This window comes from Bubalus kerabau, chromosome 3 (assembly GCF_029407905.1).
Source record: "Bubalus kerabau isolate K-KA32 ecotype Philippines breed swamp buffalo chromosome 3, PCC_UOA_SB_1v2, whole genome shotgun sequence".
Taxonomy (NCBI): domain Eukaryota; kingdom Metazoa; phylum Chordata; class Mammalia; order Artiodactyla; family Bovidae; genus Bubalus; species Bubalus kerabau.
Window position 1 is genome coordinate 160,433,429 of NC_073626.1, and position 18,356 is coordinate 160,451,784.

General features: G+C 55.4%; 1 protein-coding gene across 2 annotated transcripts; it reads right to left on the bottom strand.

Moving 5' to 3' along the window:
* Nucleotides 1-582: 582 nt before the first annotated feature.
* On the bottom strand, nucleotides 583-17,448 carry TMBIM1 (transmembrane BAX inhibitor motif containing 1). 2 transcript variants are annotated; one of them, XM_055573444.1, is made up of 12 exons: nucleotides 17,316-17,448; nucleotides 8,205-8,437; nucleotides 6,809-6,909; nucleotides 5,558-5,622; nucleotides 5,295-5,348; nucleotides 4,642-4,692; nucleotides 3,853-3,892; nucleotides 3,260-3,297; nucleotides 2,996-3,083; nucleotides 2,583-2,678; nucleotides 1,543-1,596; nucleotides 583-1,162 (listed from the first exon to the last, which is right to left on the bottom strand). In XM_055573444.1, exons 2-12 carry the CDS (start codon nucleotides 8,395-8,397, stop codon nucleotides 1,016-1,018), a joined length of 927 nt encoding a protein of 308 aa, XP_055429419.1. In that variant the 5' UTR covers nucleotides 8,398-8,437; nucleotides 17,316-17,448; the 3' UTR covers nucleotides 583-1,015. The 2 variants fall into 2 exon arrangements, 1 of the variants encoding a protein (XP_055429419.1); XR_008712154.1 differs by having other exon boundaries at nucleotides 1,091-1,162; nucleotides 1,543-2,678.
* Nucleotides 17,449-18,356: the final 908 nt, after the last annotated feature.

Consider the following 18,356-nt stretch of genomic DNA (forward strand, 5'->3'; position numbering starts at 1 on the left):
TTAAATCCCCTCAGCGTGAGTTCACAGACTAAGAGGGGCTTCTTCCTCTCAGGGCCCTCCCCAGTTAGCAGAAGGGAAGCCCGTTGGGTACCACATAGGCTTCCATATCTGTCTGACAGGGTGGGGGACCCTGCCCACACCCTAGGCTCTCTTCACCCTAGTTACTTCCTGGCCATAGTGATCCTACACACCACCCCATCTCCTGACTTCTGCCCTCACTTTCTACTCTGAGCAGCCTGAGCACAGGAAGCAAGTGGTCCCACAGACTATAGAGATCTCAGAAGTACCAGAGAGGCCCCAGGCAGCTGTGCTATGGCTATCGGAGAACCAGGTGACTGCCAGGGGGCCTGCTCTCTACCACACAAGCCCTGAGGAAGCTTGGACAGATGCTGCTCTCAACTGGCCTCAATGTTTGATTTGGCTCACTCTCCACTTCCTCCCCACCCCTGACCCAGAAGACCATCATATATATGCTATCAAAAGAAGGGGTTGAAGCAAAGGAGACAAACCCCCTCTACCTTCCTGTGTTGAAAGGTGCCACGGGTTGCCAAAAAGTACAAGATATGAGTCCAGGAGGCAGGGGACAGCTCTCCGGGTTTGTTGGGATTGAGAGAGGAAAAATGTTCCAGCTGTCAAGCCCAGAAGCCCATGGCGGGAGTGGGAGGGGAAACCTTATCACCAGGAAGTCCCTTCTCCTTCTCATGTTCCCTTTGAGCTACAGAATAGGCTCTTTTCACCCCACCCGACTCCAACCCCAGCTGTTAAGGCTTTGGTGCCCTGTAGTGGAGTGGAGGGAAAACACACATCTTTGGCCCAGCTCTGTCCACTAAGGGCAAGAGTTAGTCCCTAGTTCCTCCAGCCGCACCAGGTGCCTATACATCCACAGCGAGAGAAGCTGCCCATCCCGGGACAGAAAGAAAAATGGGCGTATTACTTGAGAAGGAAATGGGTGTAGGCCCAGACCAGGATCATAGGGCCCAGCCCTCTAGGGAAGGGAAAGCCCTGGAGGTGCTCCTTAATCGCGACTCCCCACGAGCTGCAACACAAAGGTGAAGATGTAGACGATATCTGTGTAGATCTGCAGGGCACCGGTGATGTAGTCCTCCGGGCTGATGGTGTGCTTCCGGTTCCCCAGGACCAACTGTGTGTCATAGGCCAGGAACTGCAGGGACAAAAAGCCACGCATGAGGATCCAGGGGCTCAGTGGCCCACAGACCTGTCCTGGGAGCCTCAGGGCCATGAGGTGTGCTTAGGGAACACTTTAACAAACAGCAGAAGGCACAGTCTCTGTCTTTAAGCAGTTCACAGTCCAGAAAGGGAGAGGGACACTGGAAAAGGGTCGCCTCTGGAATACGGCTTACTGAGTATTCTCAAAGCAAGCGATGTGAATTAAAGACAGGAATGCCCAGGAAATCAGTGGAACCTCCAGACAGTAGGGAAAGGCAGCCGTGGCCCCCCTTCCTGCCTCTCAAGCAGCCTACATTCAGCACCCACCCGGTCCCATACCTCCCACTCCCCTTCCTAGAGTGGGCAGGATCTTACCAAAGTGAAGCAAATGGCCCCCAAAGCGGCATAGACCATGTGCAGCCAATAAACCTGGGGAGAGAAGACAGGGATGGCATTAGGAAACTTGGCAAAGCCCAGACTGAGGCAGGCACTCAGGACCATCTTCCCCCCTGGGATTCTGGCCACGTGGGAAGATCCATGAGAGAACTACCTCTCCCTTCCAGATCCTGGGAGAAATTAAGAATGCTAACATGTTTGGCAGAGAAAACAGAGGCCATCGTCCAATGGCTATATGAAATCAATCACAGCATCTTTTAGCCAAACCAATTTCCAGTTAGTCAAGGTACAGAGGTGTCCACTCTGCTTCTGGAAGAAAGTGGTTGAGCTATGGCTCTGGGAGGGGCAGGCCCAGCCGTGCACTCCTTGAAGAGCCCCATCACCTTTACCCTTGGTCACGTCAGCAGTCACTAGACCATGTTCCTGCAGCCCAGCCTAAGAGGGACACCCCCTAACCACCAGGTGAACAGCAGAGTCGGGGAGCACCCCCAGGGCAGCCCTGTCAGCAGCCCTCCAGGGACCTGTCCAGGGCAGGGCCAGCCGGGGTCACATGGGCAGGCTCCTGTCACGTTCACTCTCCCTCACGGGCTTCCCCTTCCCACCGCAAAGCTACCGTCAGCCGAGGGCCTCACATGCTGCCCCCTGCTGCCTGGAGAAAAAAGGAGATACAGTGGTCCCTAAGGGCCCTTCCAGCTGAGCCCATCTCTGCCCTCTGGATTCCTCTGCCAACCTTCCTCCGAGAGCCTGGTCTCAGCTGTCAGATAGATCACACTGCTGCTTCTCATAGGAATCCCATGATGCTGTCTGGGGCCTCAGGTGCTATGGCTCCCAGGACCTGGGTCTCCACTGATACCCCAGTCCAAAGGATGGCGCTTCAGCACAGGTGCTTTGGCTAGCCAGTTGAGAGGTTCTGGAACCCAGAGCCGTCCAGAGGCCCATGGGGCCTGCCGCACGGAGATACACAGAAAGTCTGCCCTGAGCACTGGGTTCACCAACCCCAGCTCTGCCGGGACACTCACGTATTTGAAGGCCAGCACAATGACAGTGATAATCCCAGTCACTGTCATCACTATTCCCAGGACACAGAAGAGGCCTGTGCACGAGGTGAAGTCCACCTGCCAGGAAGAGAGAGGGAGGCATGTGTCAGACGGCCACAACTAGCAGCCCGGCCAGCCAGGCCCTGCCTCCTCCAGGGGGCTCAGTGCTGCCTCCTGGGGCACTCGGGAGTGACCATGGCATTCTAAGGACAGACACAGGAAGCAGAGTTGTGGATGTAAATGTGAAGGGAAGGCTTCGGGTCTCTGAGGGAGACCCCTACTATAAGGATCTGGGCCCTCCCAGGCCTGCTCAAGTGCCAGGCCCAGAAGATCAGGTCTGTATAAGAAAGGGGGATGGGGTGGCCAGGGAGGGGTCGGCCCTCCAGTGCCCTCACCTTGGTCTGGAAGCAGAAGATGGTGACTGAAATGGACACTACAGCAGTGATGATCATTGCAATGATGACGGCTTTGGTTTTATACACACTGCAGGGAAGGAATTAAGAGAAGCCAGGGGCATAAGCCATGCACAAATGACTTCAAAACTACAGCTTTCTGGAAGTACCGTGCCCAGCATGCAGCCATACAGGCGGCTGCCAGCCCAGGGGTGCCCCAATCCCCTATAAAACACACCACCGTGTACTGACTGCCCCTGAACGCACCTGGAGATGGTGCCAGTCATGTAGGCCATGGCAAGAGTCTGAGGGAAGAACAGAGACGAGTGAGACACTTCATGGAGCCTGTGGGACATCCCCGGTGGCTCAGTGGTTAAGACTCCAAGCTTCCAAGGCAGGGGGCGCCAGTTCATCCCCTAGTCAGGGAACTAAGATCCCACATGCCCCGTGGTGTGGCCAAAAATATATTTTTTTTTAAAAAAAGAGGGACTTCCCTAGTGGTCTAGCAGTTGGGACTCTTTACTCCCAATGCAGGGGCCCAGATTTGATCCCTGGTCAGGGAACTAGATCCCACATGCCACAACTGAGACTCGGTGCAGCCAAATAAATAAATCAACAACAACAAAATTAAAATCAATTTTAAAAAGAGGGGGCAGACAGAGCCCTGGAGGCATGGTGGGGACACTACCACAGCTGGTGGTACGTGTCACCTCGCATGAAAGTGGCAGCCACAAGGAAACCGAGGGCAGAGTCAGGTCAGGGAGAGAGCCAGGGCCATCTTCCCCCACAGGGTCCCATTCCTTCCCTGGGCCCAGCCCTCCCTCACCAGCTCCACCCCCTCCCTCGACCCTCTGACTCACAAAGAGGATCAGCAGGATTATGTTCCATGGGAAACGGCGTCTGAAGGGAAAGAAACCATGACTTAGTGGCGTGTGGCCGGCCAGGTCTCAGAAGGAAGTTCCTGGCTTGTGCACCTCGAGAATGAGGCTTGGACTCGAGGGAGGGGAGGCTGGCATGGCCCTGGGGACCTGCTCGTGTTCTATGCAGAGACAGCAGGGGGAACAAGACAGACCTGGGCTGTGGGGCCACAGAGACCTGGATTCGTCTGCAGCTCTTTGACTGCTTGTGTGACTGTGAGAAAGTTCCTTGGCCTCTCTGAGCCTTGGGGTCTTCCTATTTATTAAAGGGTTAAAATACCACGTATCTTGTAGGGTAGCTATAAGAATAACAGCTAAATAGCTAAATAGATCCTGCACACACAAGGCACTTGGCACCCGGCTGAGCAGTAGCCAGTAGCTGCCACCACCATCTTCTTCACCTTCATCATCATCATCATCACTGCTGGTTAAGTCTCCACTCAGATGCTATAAGGGGGCTTCCCAGGTGGCGCCAGTGGTAAAGAACCCGCCTGCCAAGGCAGGTAGACATAAGAGACTCAGGTTCGAACCCTGGGTAGGGAAGATCCCTTGGAGCAGGGCATGGCAACCCACTCCAGTATTCTTGCCTGGAGAATCCCATGGACAGAGGAGCCTGATGGGCTACAGTCCACAGGGTCGCAAAGAGTTGGACATGACTGAAGCGATACGGCACACGTGCACGTCCTTGCCCCCCCGCCATCCCTTCCCATAGTCTAAGTCTCTGGGACTCACCTGGGTCCCTGGCAGCAGGCGAGGGTCAGGTATGTGACCAGGAAGACAGCACTGGGAAGAAAGAGACAGGGAAGTAGTCTCAGGCCCACTGTGCCCCTCAGCCCCCTCCTGGCCCAGCCTGGTGGCACTCACCAGCCCGGCAGCCTGGAGGCCCAGAGAGGCATCTAGAAGTCTAAGGGGAAGCTGCCCAGCAGGACAGGATCACCCTGGCCATGGGCACTGAGGCCATCAGTAACAGGAGGCCAGGCCTGGGAGGCGGAGGAGGAGCCGCCAGAGAGAGAGGCGGCCAAAGCATGGGCCTGGCCTGGGAGGAGGCCATAGGAACCACAGAGAGAGGCGGCCGGAGCCTGGGAGGAGGCCACAGGAGCCACAGAGGGAGGTGGCCGGAGCGGGGGCCTGGCCTGGGAGGAGGCCACAGGAGCCACAGAGGGAGGCGGCCGGAACAGAGGCCTGCCCTACAGGATGCACGCGGCCATGGGTCCCCCACTCCCGCTCTCAGGAGTCCCCTGACACTCACACTCAGTGGCACACACCACACGGCCCAGCACAGCTGGCAACTGGGACAGCCCTCCCTCCGAAAGGATTCTGATCCCTGCTAGTCAGTTGTCGCCCCTCGTCGCCCGGCCCCCAAGCAGAGAAGAGCGCACACTCACTAGGATGCGTAGTACACGGCCACGTTTGCCCTCACGAAGTCACCGACCGGCTTCCTGTGGAGCAGATCAGACACAAGAAGAGTCATGCCAAGGCTGTCCGCCCCCTGCCGAGGCCCTACCCCCATCTTCTCTCGGCACCTGCAGCCAAGCCCCTCTTCCTGTCCATGGGTCGAGGGCCCACCCCAGCCATGCTCCCAGCAGGGGACCCAGAGTCCAGGACCCCAGAGCCGCCTCCAGCTGTGCAGAGAGGCCCAGAGACTCACACGAAGGTGAAGACAGCGATGATGCCCACCGTGACGAGCAGCTGGACGGAGATGATGGTGTAAACCTGGAATAGACACACCGGACAGCACCGTCACCAACCTCCGCTCCCAGCCTTCCCCCAGGAAGCAGCCAGCCCCGAGACCAAGGAGCCCAAAAGACCTTACCACCCGAGGTCTGCTCCCATCTTCCAGAGGTAGGGAGGAGGTTCCTTCTTCATTTTGAAGGATCTACTCTTCTTTTCCACCTGAGAGCCCACCCCAGCTGCACTGCAGCCTGCCAGAGAGGCCAGCCCAGTGACAAGTCTGGCTCAGATGCTGTGCACACCCGCAGGGCTGATCCCACCCCGCTGCTCCTGACATCTCCCCTTCCTGGCCCAACACCTGGCCTTCACTGACATTCACTGCCCTGCCTCTGCCCTGCCCCACCACACTCCCGGGTATGGCCTCTGCGCCTGCAGCAATTCAGCCTGAATGTTGATCAGGTATCTCTCTACCCTGAGCAGGTGCTAGGGTGAGGTGAGATGGCGGGCAGGGGCCTGTGAGTGCATGGGATCAATTCTGGCTTCAAATTGCTGCAGTGTAACAGGAGAAAGAAGTTTGCAGAGGGCAGAACACTTCAGCAGGGCTGTTCAGATTGAACCTGCCCCCCAAAACAAGGGCAAGGAAGAAACAAGCAAAAGCAGGTGAACACAGCTTAGAGGAGCTGGAGTTCCCTCAGAGGAGAGCGCAAGGCTCAAGAGGACCAGAGGACCGCCATTCCTGTTGAGGCAGTCCCAGCGCAGGATGGAAAAGAATTTCCCGACACAGAGTATTGCAGAAAGGAGTTCAGAACGAAGAGCACAAATAAAGTGGGCACTGCAAGCTCAGCAGCCGACAACTCCTGAAAAGCCAGGGAGAATCGACAGTTTTCATGGGTTAATAGCCAATTTTTATAGCCTCAAGACAAAGAAAATTCCTGGAAGGTTGGCGTCAGGTGACTGGTTGAGGCGCTATAGAGTGTTTACTGCAGTCGGCATCTTTGCCTAATTGGGAGTCAGGAAGCTTGTTAGTAATGATTAGGGGGGCTTTTGGCATTGGGGCTCAATTAGTTTTGGAGGTAACCTTGGTTCTGGGCTCCACTTCTGTGGCCTTGGTGCAAAGCCTCCCACCTGTGGCTTAGGGCAGGACTCCACATTCACCCCTCTTCTTATCAATGGGCCAATTCACAGCCCCAGTGGCCCAGATTCACCTGCCCACCAGCTCATATCTCACCTTTCGGATGAAGGCGTGTCGGACTTTCCTGTCATCCCAGTCTCCAGATCCAAAAGTGTCACTCACTGCTCTCTCCCCGCCATCATAGCCATGGCCTGGGCCTGGGGACAGATCACACATGACCAACTGGGGAACCGGGACCTGTGGCCTCAATCCCCAAGCCTCTGGAACACTATCTCAACAGTCTCAGGGATCTCCAGCCAAAACTCAGGAATTCCTCTCCCCAGCTGGCCCTCCAGGTGCCCCCGGAGTGACCTGAGTGGACACTATAGGGAGCGATAGGTCCCTGGCCGAGAGGGCCCTGAGGTGTAAGCACTCCATCAGCATGATTCCACTGAGGGGTGTGAACACCCGCCGCCCCTGCCGGCAAGGGAACACAAAATCTTAAGGAAGCCAGGCAGGTGTGGGTCAGAGGAGCTGGTAGGGTCAGAGCAGGGACTCAGGGATCGAAGGAGGGAAAGGGAGACAAAAATAGCACATGCGTGCAGAGGACAGAGTGTGCAGACTGTGGTCTCCATCAGGCAAGCGTTAGGATTCTGGGAAAACAGAAACGTCAGGGCTATCTGTGCACAGGACAAAGCATCGTAAACGTGACTGGTGTGCCGGTATTCACACCAGAACACGAACGGCCTGATGAGAGCTGGCTGCACTCCAGGGTTCCAAAGATGCTGCAGGGGCTCAAAGCATTCCTCAAGTGCCTCCCTGGGATCTGCTTTCAAAATCCGCAGGCGAGCCACACAGGAAAATCTCACCACATTCTAATATCATTTCTCACCAGATTTACCAGCCATGACGTTTATCAAACATCCAAACGGGTTCTGGATGTTTGCAAGTCAGATGTTACCTTAAAAGATGAGGATCCGTCAGCACTGAGAATATTAAAAAAAAGAAAAAAGTGCTTCAGGTTCCAGTGAAAAGTGTTAGTCGCTCAGTCATGTCTGACACTTTGCAACCCCATGGACTGTAGCCTGCTAGGCTCCTCTATCCATGGGATTCTCCAGGCAAGAATACTGGAGTGGGTTGCCATTTCCTTCTTAGCGGCAGTTCCTAAAGAAGAGAGGGCTGTGGGTGGGTGGCAACTGCCTAGCAGGGAAACAGAAATGGCCTCCTGAAGTAATTCCTTCAATAGCCACTTTCTCATCTGATGTGTAAGTTCTGGTGTGTGTCTTACAGACTCAGTCTCCTCGCTGAATAAAGGGGCTGGCAGGTGGCCCGGAGATGGGGGGGCTAGGAGCTGAAGGAAAAGGCAGAGAGGTAACAGAGATGGGGAAATAGAAGGAGAGAGCTAGAGAGAAGATGAAAAAGGAGATGAAGGAAATTACGAAGGAAAGAAAGGAAGTGGCCTCATCAGTATTGCCTCTTCCCACCCACCCTCAGCTGCCCTGCAGGGACTTACCATAGTTCATGGGCATCGGGTGGACTGGGGGCATAGGCTGTGGGTAGCCAGCAGGGTGACCGTAGCCAGGCTGTGGGTAGGCGGGATACCCCCCGGGCACGACAGACGGCTGCCCGTAGCCCCCTGGGGGTGGAGAGCCAGGGTACAGGGGGCTGCGGTCCTCATATGGAGGAGGGGCACTGGGATGGGACATGATGGCTCAAAGGCTGAGGAGAGACCCCAGCTGCTGAGACCTGAAACAGAGATGAGAAAAGTAGTCATGAGTGCATAGGCCCAGCTCACTGAGCCCCAGTCCACCCTGCCTCTGCAGAGAGGACACCTTCAGTCTCTCTCCAGCACCAAGTGTCATTTTCCTGCAGGCCACTGTCCCCACCCCCGCAGTCCCGCCCACCCCACCAGCTCAGCCCCTGCCCCTCTGCCCTCACACCAGCCCCTCCTCACTGTGCAGTTTCCTGTCATAGGAAAGCAGCAGGTGGGGATTTAGCGCAGGAGCCGGGGCAGTCACATGGGTGGTATGAGAGCAGGGGGTTCTCTTAAGTGATCACTTCCAGTGACCAGGGAAGGAGCCCGATGACCCCAGCAAAGCCACTGGTTGAGTCACAGAGCCAGCCAAGACCCACTGAAGGGGGCAGCCCAGCCCCCACAACAGTTGGCAGGAGCTGCAGGCCTGAAAGGCAGAGCTGGGGAGAAGCCAAGGCCTCAAATGGAAGACAAGCTGGTCCCAGGGCCGGAGCTGCCAGGCCCAGAGGAGGAGGGCACGAGGCTGTGGAAGGTGTCAGGCTGAGTCAGGGGCCGCCAGAGAGGCCTGAGCATGTGGGTACATGGGCTGACCCCTGGGGGCTGGGAGGCTGCACAGAAAAGCAGGTTGGAGACAGGACTTTCTGGTTCCTTCAAATTACAGCCGAGGAGGAGCTTCAGGCATGTGACAGCCTGTGGCTGCCACCAGTGGCTTCAGGGCCATGCCAGGGAGTTGAATGCCAGGGAGTTCAGGGCCCTCAAACCCCTGGGGAAGGGTCAAGATGCCAGGCCCTGGTGGCCCTGGGATTCCTGCCTGTTTGCCCCCAGGGTTGGAGGCTGAGAAAGGCTAGACCACTGAGAAGTGATGCCAGAGCCAGCCAGTGCCCTCTCTGAGGCAGGAGAGCCCCATGGCCGGGGAAGGGCAGAGGAAGGAGGGGAAGGGAACCCCAGAAACCATCCCAAAGGGACCCCCAGACTGTACAGCCCCAAGTGCTCAGTTCCACGGGGGGACTCAGGCCCAGAGCAGTAAAGTGACTCCCAAGATCACAAAACTAGCTCATTTAATAGTCCAAGAGCCGAGGTCTTCCTGCTCCTGGGTAAAAGTGAAAGTGTTAGCTTCTTAGTCATGTCCGACTATTTGCAACCCTACGGACTGTAACTCGCCAGGTTCCTCTGTCCATCGGATTCTCCAGGCAAGAATACTGGAGCGGGTAGCCATTTCCTTCTCCAGGGGATCTTCCCGATCCAGGAATTGCACCAGGGTCTCCCATTTTGCAGGCAGATTCTTCACCATCTGCGCCTCCAGGGAAGTCTAGGTGTCTGCTCTAGTATGCGGTGTTCTCTATGCCTCTTATGCCAGATAACTGTCCTCTGGACCTGGTATCCTGATCCCTCTGAGGTGGCAGAGATGGGGGCTTGGGAAAAGTTGAGGAGGAGGTCCCTGGAAGGGCCGAGCCCTGACAGAGTCTGGGCCCCTTCAGAGGGCCACAGCCGCCCCTAAAGCGTCTCCCAAGGGCACATCTTCCTTCAGGACCCCACAGGGAGGATACATGCCCAGGTCAAGGTCAGCAGACATCCCCAGAGGCTCTGCCAGAAGGGCAGAACAGACCCTTCTTTTTAGGGCCCCCTGCACAGTTCAGGGAACAGATAAAGGACTGTCCTAACTAACTTCTCTCTCAACTGGGATAACGTAGAGGGGAGGGGAAGGTGGCAGGGAGGGGTGGGGAGGAAGGCTCACGTAACAGGCCAAGTCTCTTAAAAGAGTTATTTTGAGGAAAGCCGTTCTCCATTTTCCAAGAATGAACGGACCAGACAGCAAGAGTGTGTCAGGTCAGAAATAAGAAGGACCTTCCTGACAAGGTATGGCAGCAAACCATGGGCCATGGTGGAGGCCCCACACGCTGGGGTAGAGTGCTCTGAGGAAATGGAGCAGAGGGAAACAGGAAGACCCAACGCTGAGTGGTGTGAGTTCAAGAAACAGAGCAAGCAACTGTTTTTGAAACCATTTGTGGTTTATGTCAGGGTAGCATAAACAGTTACAATATGTATATCTCCTTAACAGACCTTCTTAAAAAAGGAAGGAAGAGAAACCAGACCCTCCTCCCTTGAAGCAAGAGTCTCCTCTCCCCACCGCCCCCTCTCCCCAAACACCCCTTTAACTCCACCAGGAAGACAGCTCCCCATCTGCAGGAAGCGGGAAGGGCAGGCCACCCATGGAGTAGGGGTATCTGTCATTACTGCCCCGGACCCAGCTGACAACAGGGTCAACACACCCACGAGACACTGGCAGGGAGGACCCTGTGGTCGGAGGCCCCAGCTGGCTGCCTGACCATGATGTCACCATGACCTGGTCCTGTCAGCAACTCAGGGTGCCCCTCTGTGAAATGGGGTGAGGGGCCCAGATGATCCTTGAGCTCACGTCCAGCTCTAACAGACTCCAGGCCTGGGACTTATCTGAGGAGCCCAGTTATGTGGGGCCTGCCCTTTGCCCGACCGGCCAGCTGCCCCACCCCCTCAAGCCAAGCCAGACAAACAGGTCCCTCCCCAAGGGAAGCGCAAGGCCGGCCTTGGATAGGCCCCCAGGACGCCACGGTTCAGGCCTGGCACAGAGGGCCGTTGACTCGCGGAGATGCCCTCTGCCCTCCCGCACCCCTCCCTGTGATGTTCCTGGTTTCAGAGGAGCCAGACCTTCTGCAGGGGGTGCGGCAGCTCACAGCCCAGTTCTCTGGGGGCTCGGCCACCAGCCCATGCTCACCAGAGACCAGCATTAACCAGTTTACCTCACTGTGTCTCAGTTTTCCCACCTGGAAAGTGGATTTACCACTACAATAGTACCCTCCACAGAGCTGTTACAACATTTAAAAGAGAAAATATGTGTAGAGTACTTAAAATGGTACCTGAACACTACCTGTAGTTGTTATTTCATTAAATTCTTATGATATCCCAATAGGGTGGATACATTATTACCTCTGTTTACAAACAAAAAAATAGAAGCTTAGAAGAATTAAGTCACTTGCCCAAGGTGACTTAGCTAGGGTGTGATAAAGGCAAGACTCAGCTCCCAAAGATTCCAGAGCTCTGAACCCCTCTGCTTTCCTCCTCATCCCCCTTTCTGTCCACTCATCACTTCTCAGCTTCCCATCTCAGCCTCTCTACTGACAAAAGAGGGCTCACACAGCAAGTGCACACTGAACCATTCAGCCCCTTCCATCATCCCCATGGTTTCCAATCTCTGTGCAGCCACCAGAAGAGGGTGGTCAGAGATAGAGATTCTTAAAACGTCAGCACTGAAAGGAAACTCGATATCTAAGGCAAGCTGACCCCTCCCTTTAGCAGCCAGTCCACCACGGTTGGGGGTGAGGGGGTGTAGAGGGACCTGTCCCGGGCCATAAAGCAGGGGCCAGGGCCCAGAACTACATCCCAGCTCTCTGGTGTAGAGGCCTGTGCGCAGGAGACGGCGAGTGTTCAGGCCAGTCAGGGGAGTGCTAGGCATAGTCACACCCCCTCTGAGCAGGACCAGATGGGCAGGAACCTCGGGCCCCAGGGCTGCCAGCATGGGCAGCTTCTGAGCCTGCTCCCTGGCCAGGGCTTGACCTACCTGCGGCCCTGACCCCTTCCCCATCATCAAGGCCTCAGCTGGGGATGAGTTTGGGGCTGGTAGGTGACCAGGAGTAGGGAAAGGCAGAAGTGGTCTGAGTCTACTTTCATGACTAAAGGTGGAAGCTGCAGGAGAAAGTGGAGTCCAAAGGAAAGGGGAAGAAGAAGTGGGAGAAGATACAGAGACAGAGTGCAGATACTTGATGCCCAGAGACCAGAAACCAGGAATTGGGTCATTTGAATTCCACCGGTAGCTAATGGAAGGGCTCAGTCTCCAGGGGCTAAAACGGACCTTCAAGGTGTCCCATCAGAAGTCTGAATTATCCTAAAACACAGTAGGCATTCGGTTTCTACTGAACACACTCCCACAACAGGAAGCAAGACTGTTTTGTGGCAAGGAGCTTGAATCATTACAACATGCTTCCTCACGATGCCTTTTATCAAGCATTCAGGCTCCACCGCACCCTTGTCAATTTAGATCTAACCTTGCTCCCCATTCTTGTGACCCCCATTTTCATGACCCATCAGGAAGGAGCCAGAACCTCTTCTTTCTCCTACACGATCCCCAGACCCAGCCATCAGAAGTCGGAGGGCCCAAACACAGGACTTGTTGGCTGTCCAGGTTTTCAGAGGCAGCTTCGGGGAAACCAGCTCCTTCCCCTGGTGCTGTCTCAGTGTGGCCAGTGTGCTCTCCGCCAGCTGGGGCCCAGGTTCAGGCTCCCTGGGAGGAGGGCATCTGAAGGGTTAAGCCTCTGGAATCTGCTGAGAGGAGGCTGGATCTACTGGGGTTACAGCAAAAGGGTGTGTGTGTATGTCTGTTTGTGTGTGCTGGAGGGAGGGGTGGAAAGGAGCAGCTGACTGGTTCCGGCAACCCGTGCTCCTCTCTGCCAGGAACGGGTGCCCAGGGCCAGAGTGGAAAGAATAGCTCAGGGTGAGTATCTCAGGAAACCCCACCCAGCAGGAAAGCCCCTGGCCCACTGTGACCAAGTGTCTCGTGACAGCCTCCTCTCCCTTTCCCTACCCCAAACCACCCCCCACCCCAGCTCTCCACTCCCCTCCAAGAAAACACTTGGCCCTCCTAACCCAGCACAGAGCCAGGAGGGCAGAGGAGTAAAAAAGATCCACCAAGGAGTGGCTGGGCTCGCCACCATGTCTGACACAACACAGACCAAGGGCCCAGAATCAACTTAGCCTTCTGACCATCTGGCCTCGGAGGTCAACAGGATGAAGCTGAGAGGATCTGAAAACTGAAAGCGTCAGAGCTGGAACAAACTTTAGAAATCATCTGGTCATTTGACAGACTAGGAAATCCCAGAGCCAAGGAAGTTCCTGCCCAGCCAGTGAAAGGCCCTCTTGGTCATGGGTTTGGAACTTTCATTCCCAGCCCTGCCCACTGTCGGAGAACACAGAGTAACAGACGTCAGCGCACACACCCCTGAGGCGGAGCCACAACCAGCTCCCCTCCCCCAGTTCTCCTGGCCCTCCTGCTCAGAAACAGATAAGGCTGCCAACTCAAGACCTCCCTCCCAGCCCTGGTCTCCAGGAAACTGAGGTGGCTCTAGTCTCCCGGGAAGGGGAAGCCATGGGAAGACCCAGGCACCCAGTACTCCCATAACCCTTCAGCATCATCAGTGCGGGTGATTTCCGAGACCCCAGTCAAGCCAGAACAGCTCGGAAGTCCAGATAAGGAAAACAGGTGGCATTAACCGGGGCTGGATGCAGCTTCAGAAACACAGCCCCATCCACCTCCTTCTTTGTGTTTCATCTTCTGCCTTTTCAGTTCAGTTCAGTTCAGTTCAGTTTCAACTCCCAGATGAGGCGGGGAGAGGCAGACAGATAATTAACAACCCCTAGTGGAGAAGGGAGATATACCCCCCTCCTGCAGTGGGCAGGGAAGGAAGAGAACCACTTAGAGCAGCAAGTACTGTCTACTATCAGGTACCAAGGACATCTGCTCCTCACAAGGGCGCTATGAAGTGCAATCCTTATCCCCACCCTACAGATGAGAAAACTGAAATTCAGAGAGAAGTTGATCCAAGGTCCCAGAGCAGGCAAACAGCAGAGATAGGTTTGAACCCAGATCTGAAGTCTGACTTAAGGTGCCGTTTGGTTTTACATCTGCCTGGAGGCAAAGTCCCTGAGGCCCCCATCAGTCGCCTGTGTGAACAAGCCAACAACACATGGATGGACTGAGGAAGTAAAGACCTTTCTCTCGATACCAATTCCTTTCCGCTTGTCAATCCGAAAGTCAATCCTTGTCAGACTCCTGGCTTACAACGCAGGGAGCTGAGTTCTTGTCCTGGTTCTGGTCCTAACTCCACTGTGAGAGTCAGGATGGGTCTTTTCACATCTCTGGACCCAGTTTCCTCATCCATAAAACAAGTGTCATGTCCAACTCTTTGTGACCCCATGGACTGTAGCCCGCCAGGCTCCTCTGTCCATGGGATTTTCCAGGCAAGAATACTGGGAGTGGGTTGCCATTCCCTTCTGCAGGGGATCTTCCTGACCCAGGGATCAAACCAGGGTCTCCTGCATTGCAGGAGGATTCTTTACCATCACCAAATGATCAAAGTCCATTCAGACTCCGAAAATGTCTGCTTTTGAATGAACAGCTAACAGACCAGAGCAGAAACCTTCAGAGCAAAATGTCTTGCTTCCTAAAGAGTTTCTGCCAGATGCAGCCTCATCCTTATCCGGTCTGGAGGAGGCTGAGGCACAGGGTATGCACTGGGTGTGGGAGTGGCCACAACTCCCTCTCCTACCTCTCTGGACTCTAGAAAGCTAGAATCATCCAGCCAGGTGTTTCCCAGGCTGCTCTAAAGAACACGAGATGTTCTCCTCCCCAGGAGATCTCCTGCCCCAGGAGATGTTCATGGATGAGCTCAGAAACAGAGAATCCATATCCCCTTTTGGAAATTCACAAGACACCATGACATAGGAAGCTTCCAAGTTCCGCAGTGAGCAAAGCTATTCAACTTTGTTTCCTTCAAACTTTCTTAAGCCTGAAACATTTTTATACAGTCACACCTAGTTGCCATCCTGTGGGCTGCTGACCAGGCCACCTCTGTTTTACAGATAGCCCTGGGAATGATTCATGTCCTAACTCATCACCTTGTTAAACCCCTGTCCTTAGCCAGCCCCTCAGAACAGCCACACTCAGTACCAGTTGTGCCCCCTCAACTTGTAGGGCCAACTCAATGCCCTGATCCTCTGCGACGGTTCTTCCTCTCTGCCATCCCCACACAGCTGCTCTAAACTCCAAAGTGGAACTCACTGCAAAGGGCTGGGAGCATCTCCAAGCAGCAAAGAGCCAGGAGGCTGCCATTCCTAACATCACCTTCATGTAATAGGAAAAATACCAATCATTATATATACAAACAAATGGGCTTCCCTGGTGGCTCAGCTGGTAAAGAATCCACCTGCAGTGCAGGAGATCTGGGTTCGATCCCTGAAGAAGGGAATGGCTGCCCACTCCAGTATTCTGGCCTGGAGAATTCCATGGACAGAGGAGCCTGGTGGGCTAAAGTCAATGGGGTCACAAAGAGTTAGACACAACTGAGCGACCATGACTGTCACTTTCACATATATAAGAACAAGGACTTACTCTCATCCTCCTCCCTGACCAATGTACTGACTATCCTCCAGGTACCCAGCACTGTGGCCTGTGGATTTCTAGGTATCATTTCTACTTTAAAACAAGACCCAGGTTTGGGCCCAGATCCCCAGAATCTTAGGGGTGGAAGAGTCCATAAGGGCCATCCCTTCCTCTGCATTCCCATCAGAATACTCCAGAAAGCCCACATGAAGGTTAGCCATATGGTTAGCAGAGACCTTCTCCCCCAGTTGCTGTATGAGCTTCCACTCTCTGGCCCTTCGGGGGCGGCTCTCTAAAGACACACAGTATGTGTCCCTTCCCTGGGGCTTCTGCTCTTTCTGAAGGGTCCAGGGTGACAAGTTTGGGGAATGTAAATGCTCTTCCAGCTGAGCCATTCCCATGGGAGGAGGCTGAGCTGAGGTGGCTATTACCCCAGCTCATGACGTGAGGTTCTCCCCACACTGGAGGTGTACCCCGTCATTACCTCTCTGACGTGCCCACTTTTACAGGTGAGGCCCTGAGGTCAGGGCACAAGAAGAGAGGAAGTCAGGGCCCCTGACCCCTTGTGTGGTCCCACCACTTTTAAGTTATAAACCAGGTTTCTGGAGCCTCGTGGCTGGAGAGACAGAGTGGGCAGGTGAGGAGGAAGTATGGCTGCGCCCTTGCCTTTGCCCCAGACAAAGCAGCCCCAAGGGCTCCTGGCTCCTCCTGCCACCACTGGCCAAACCAAAGGCGCCAGCTTTGAAACCAAAGCTCACCAGTGAGATAAATATTTCAGAGCCCCAGAGAACTGGACACCCGAGGGACCTTCCGTGACATCTGGCTCTGACCCTAGTTCCCAGGCCTACCCCCACCTCCCCCAATCCCATGACCAGGCTCCTCGGGGCAATCCCAACCCCAGAGGCCACTGTGGGGTCAGAGGGGATGGCGACCCCCGGGAAGACAACAGCTAGAGCAAAATCCACAAGATCAGGGCAAGCCTCCGAACGGCCTGCCTCCACTTCCCTCCTGCTGTCTCCACGGTTCTCCCCGCTCACGTTTTCCTGCTTGGTTTTTACTCCCACCCAAAGAGGCCACAAGGAAGAGAGTACTGGCTAGTCCTTTTCAGAACTCAGCCTGAGGGCAGTGGCCAGACCACTGTGGGGGAGAGGGGACTGAGGCAAAGGCCTGGTGACAGAGGTGACAGGTTCCCCACACCAAGGATGTGAGCTGCCGGGGCTTCCCAGCGGCGCTCTCCCTCACTCAAATACCCGGTCACCTGTCTACACCCAAGCTGGTACCAGGGCGTCAGAGGCGGCCAGGCCAGGCCCGGGCCACCTCCCCTCCCCCTCCCACCAGCTGAAGGCCCGACACCCTTTATCCCACGCACAGCTGGCCACCCTGGGGCTGGCCCTGTGGACACGCCCGGCGACAGATCCGCGATAGGAAGCAGGGGCCCGGGACACCCTCAGAGTCCCCGGCCTGATCACCCGCGCCCACAACCCCGCGGCTGAACTCCCAAAGCTAAACAGGCGCCACTCGCCCGCCGGGGCACACAGAGAAAAACTCAAAACTGAGGGCGACAGAGCCCCATTCCGGCCCGCCGCACACTCCGAGAAAGTTTGGGGCGCCGCCCAGTCCCCGTCCGGTCCCCGCCGGTCTGCGGTCCCCCGCGCCCGCCGGCCCCGGGGCCCCTGGCTTGCCTGGCGCTCCGGACGGTGCGTCGCCGGCCTCCTGGTGTCGCGAGTCCAGCACAGCCCGCACCGGCCTGGGCAGGGCTGGGGCTCCGCGCCCCGCCCCGTCGCGCCGGCCCCTGCGACGCGCTGGGGCCCGCCCCGGTCCCGCCCGCATTCGCCCGTTCCCGCCCCTCCCAAGTCCGCCAGGACTTACCAGGATTTTCGGATTTTAAAGCAATACGTGGTCATTGTTGAAAACACAAAACTACAGGAAAAGATCACGTCTTTCCACTCCTCCCGACTCCCAGCGGCCAGCGCTTGCTGGTGATGCCTCTTTGCCTAAAGATCTACATATTTTCCTTCTTTTTTTGCGCGGTGTTTTGCATCAGTTGACCGTGATGGCTACTCCATTTCTTCTGAGGGATTCCTGCCCGCAGTAGTAGATATTATGGTCATCTGAGTTAAATTCACCCATTCCAGTCCATTTTAGTTCGCTGATTCCTAGAATGTCAACATTCACTCTTGCCATCTCTTGTTTGACCACTTCCAATTTGCCTTGATTCACGGACCTGACATTCCAGGTTCCTATGCAATATTGCTCTTTACAGCGTCGGACCTTGCTTCTATCACTAGTCACACCCACAACTGGGTATTGTTTTTGCTTTGGCTCCATCCCTTCATTCTTTCTGGAGTTATTTCTCCACTGATCTCCAGTAGCATATTGGGCACCTACCGACCTGGGGAGTTCCTCTTTCAGAATCCTATCATTTTGCCTTTTCATACGGTTCATGGGGTTCTCAAGGCAAGAATACTGAAGTGGTTTGCCATTCCCTTCTCCAGTAGACCACATTCTGTCAGACCTCTCCACCATGACCCGCCCGTCTTGGGTGGCCCCACGGGCATGGTTTAGTTTCATTGAATTAGACAAGGCTGTGGTCCTAGTGTGATTAGATTGACTAGTTTTCTGTGATTATGGTTTCAGTCTGTCTGCCCTCTGACGCCCTCTTGCAACACCTGCCGTCTTACTTGGGTTTCTCTTACCTTGCACGTGGGGTATCTCTTCATGGC

What these genes read in the sequence shown, in the direction of transcription:
- TMBIM1 (XM_055573444.1), bottom strand. Translation starts at nt 8,397, where the DNA reads ATGTCCCATCCCAGTGCCCCTCCTCCATATGAGGACCGCAGCCCCCTG. An exon ending in GACACGCCTTCATCCGAAAG is followed by an intron (nt 5,623 to 6,808) that starts GTGAGATATGAG and finishes TGTCTATTCCAG; the next exon opens with GTTTACACCATCATCTCCGT. An exon ending in TCTTCTGCTTCCAGACCAAG is followed by an intron (nt 2,679 to 2,995) that starts GTGAGGGCACTG and finishes TCTTCCTGGCAG; the next exon opens with GTGGACTTCACCTCGTGCAC.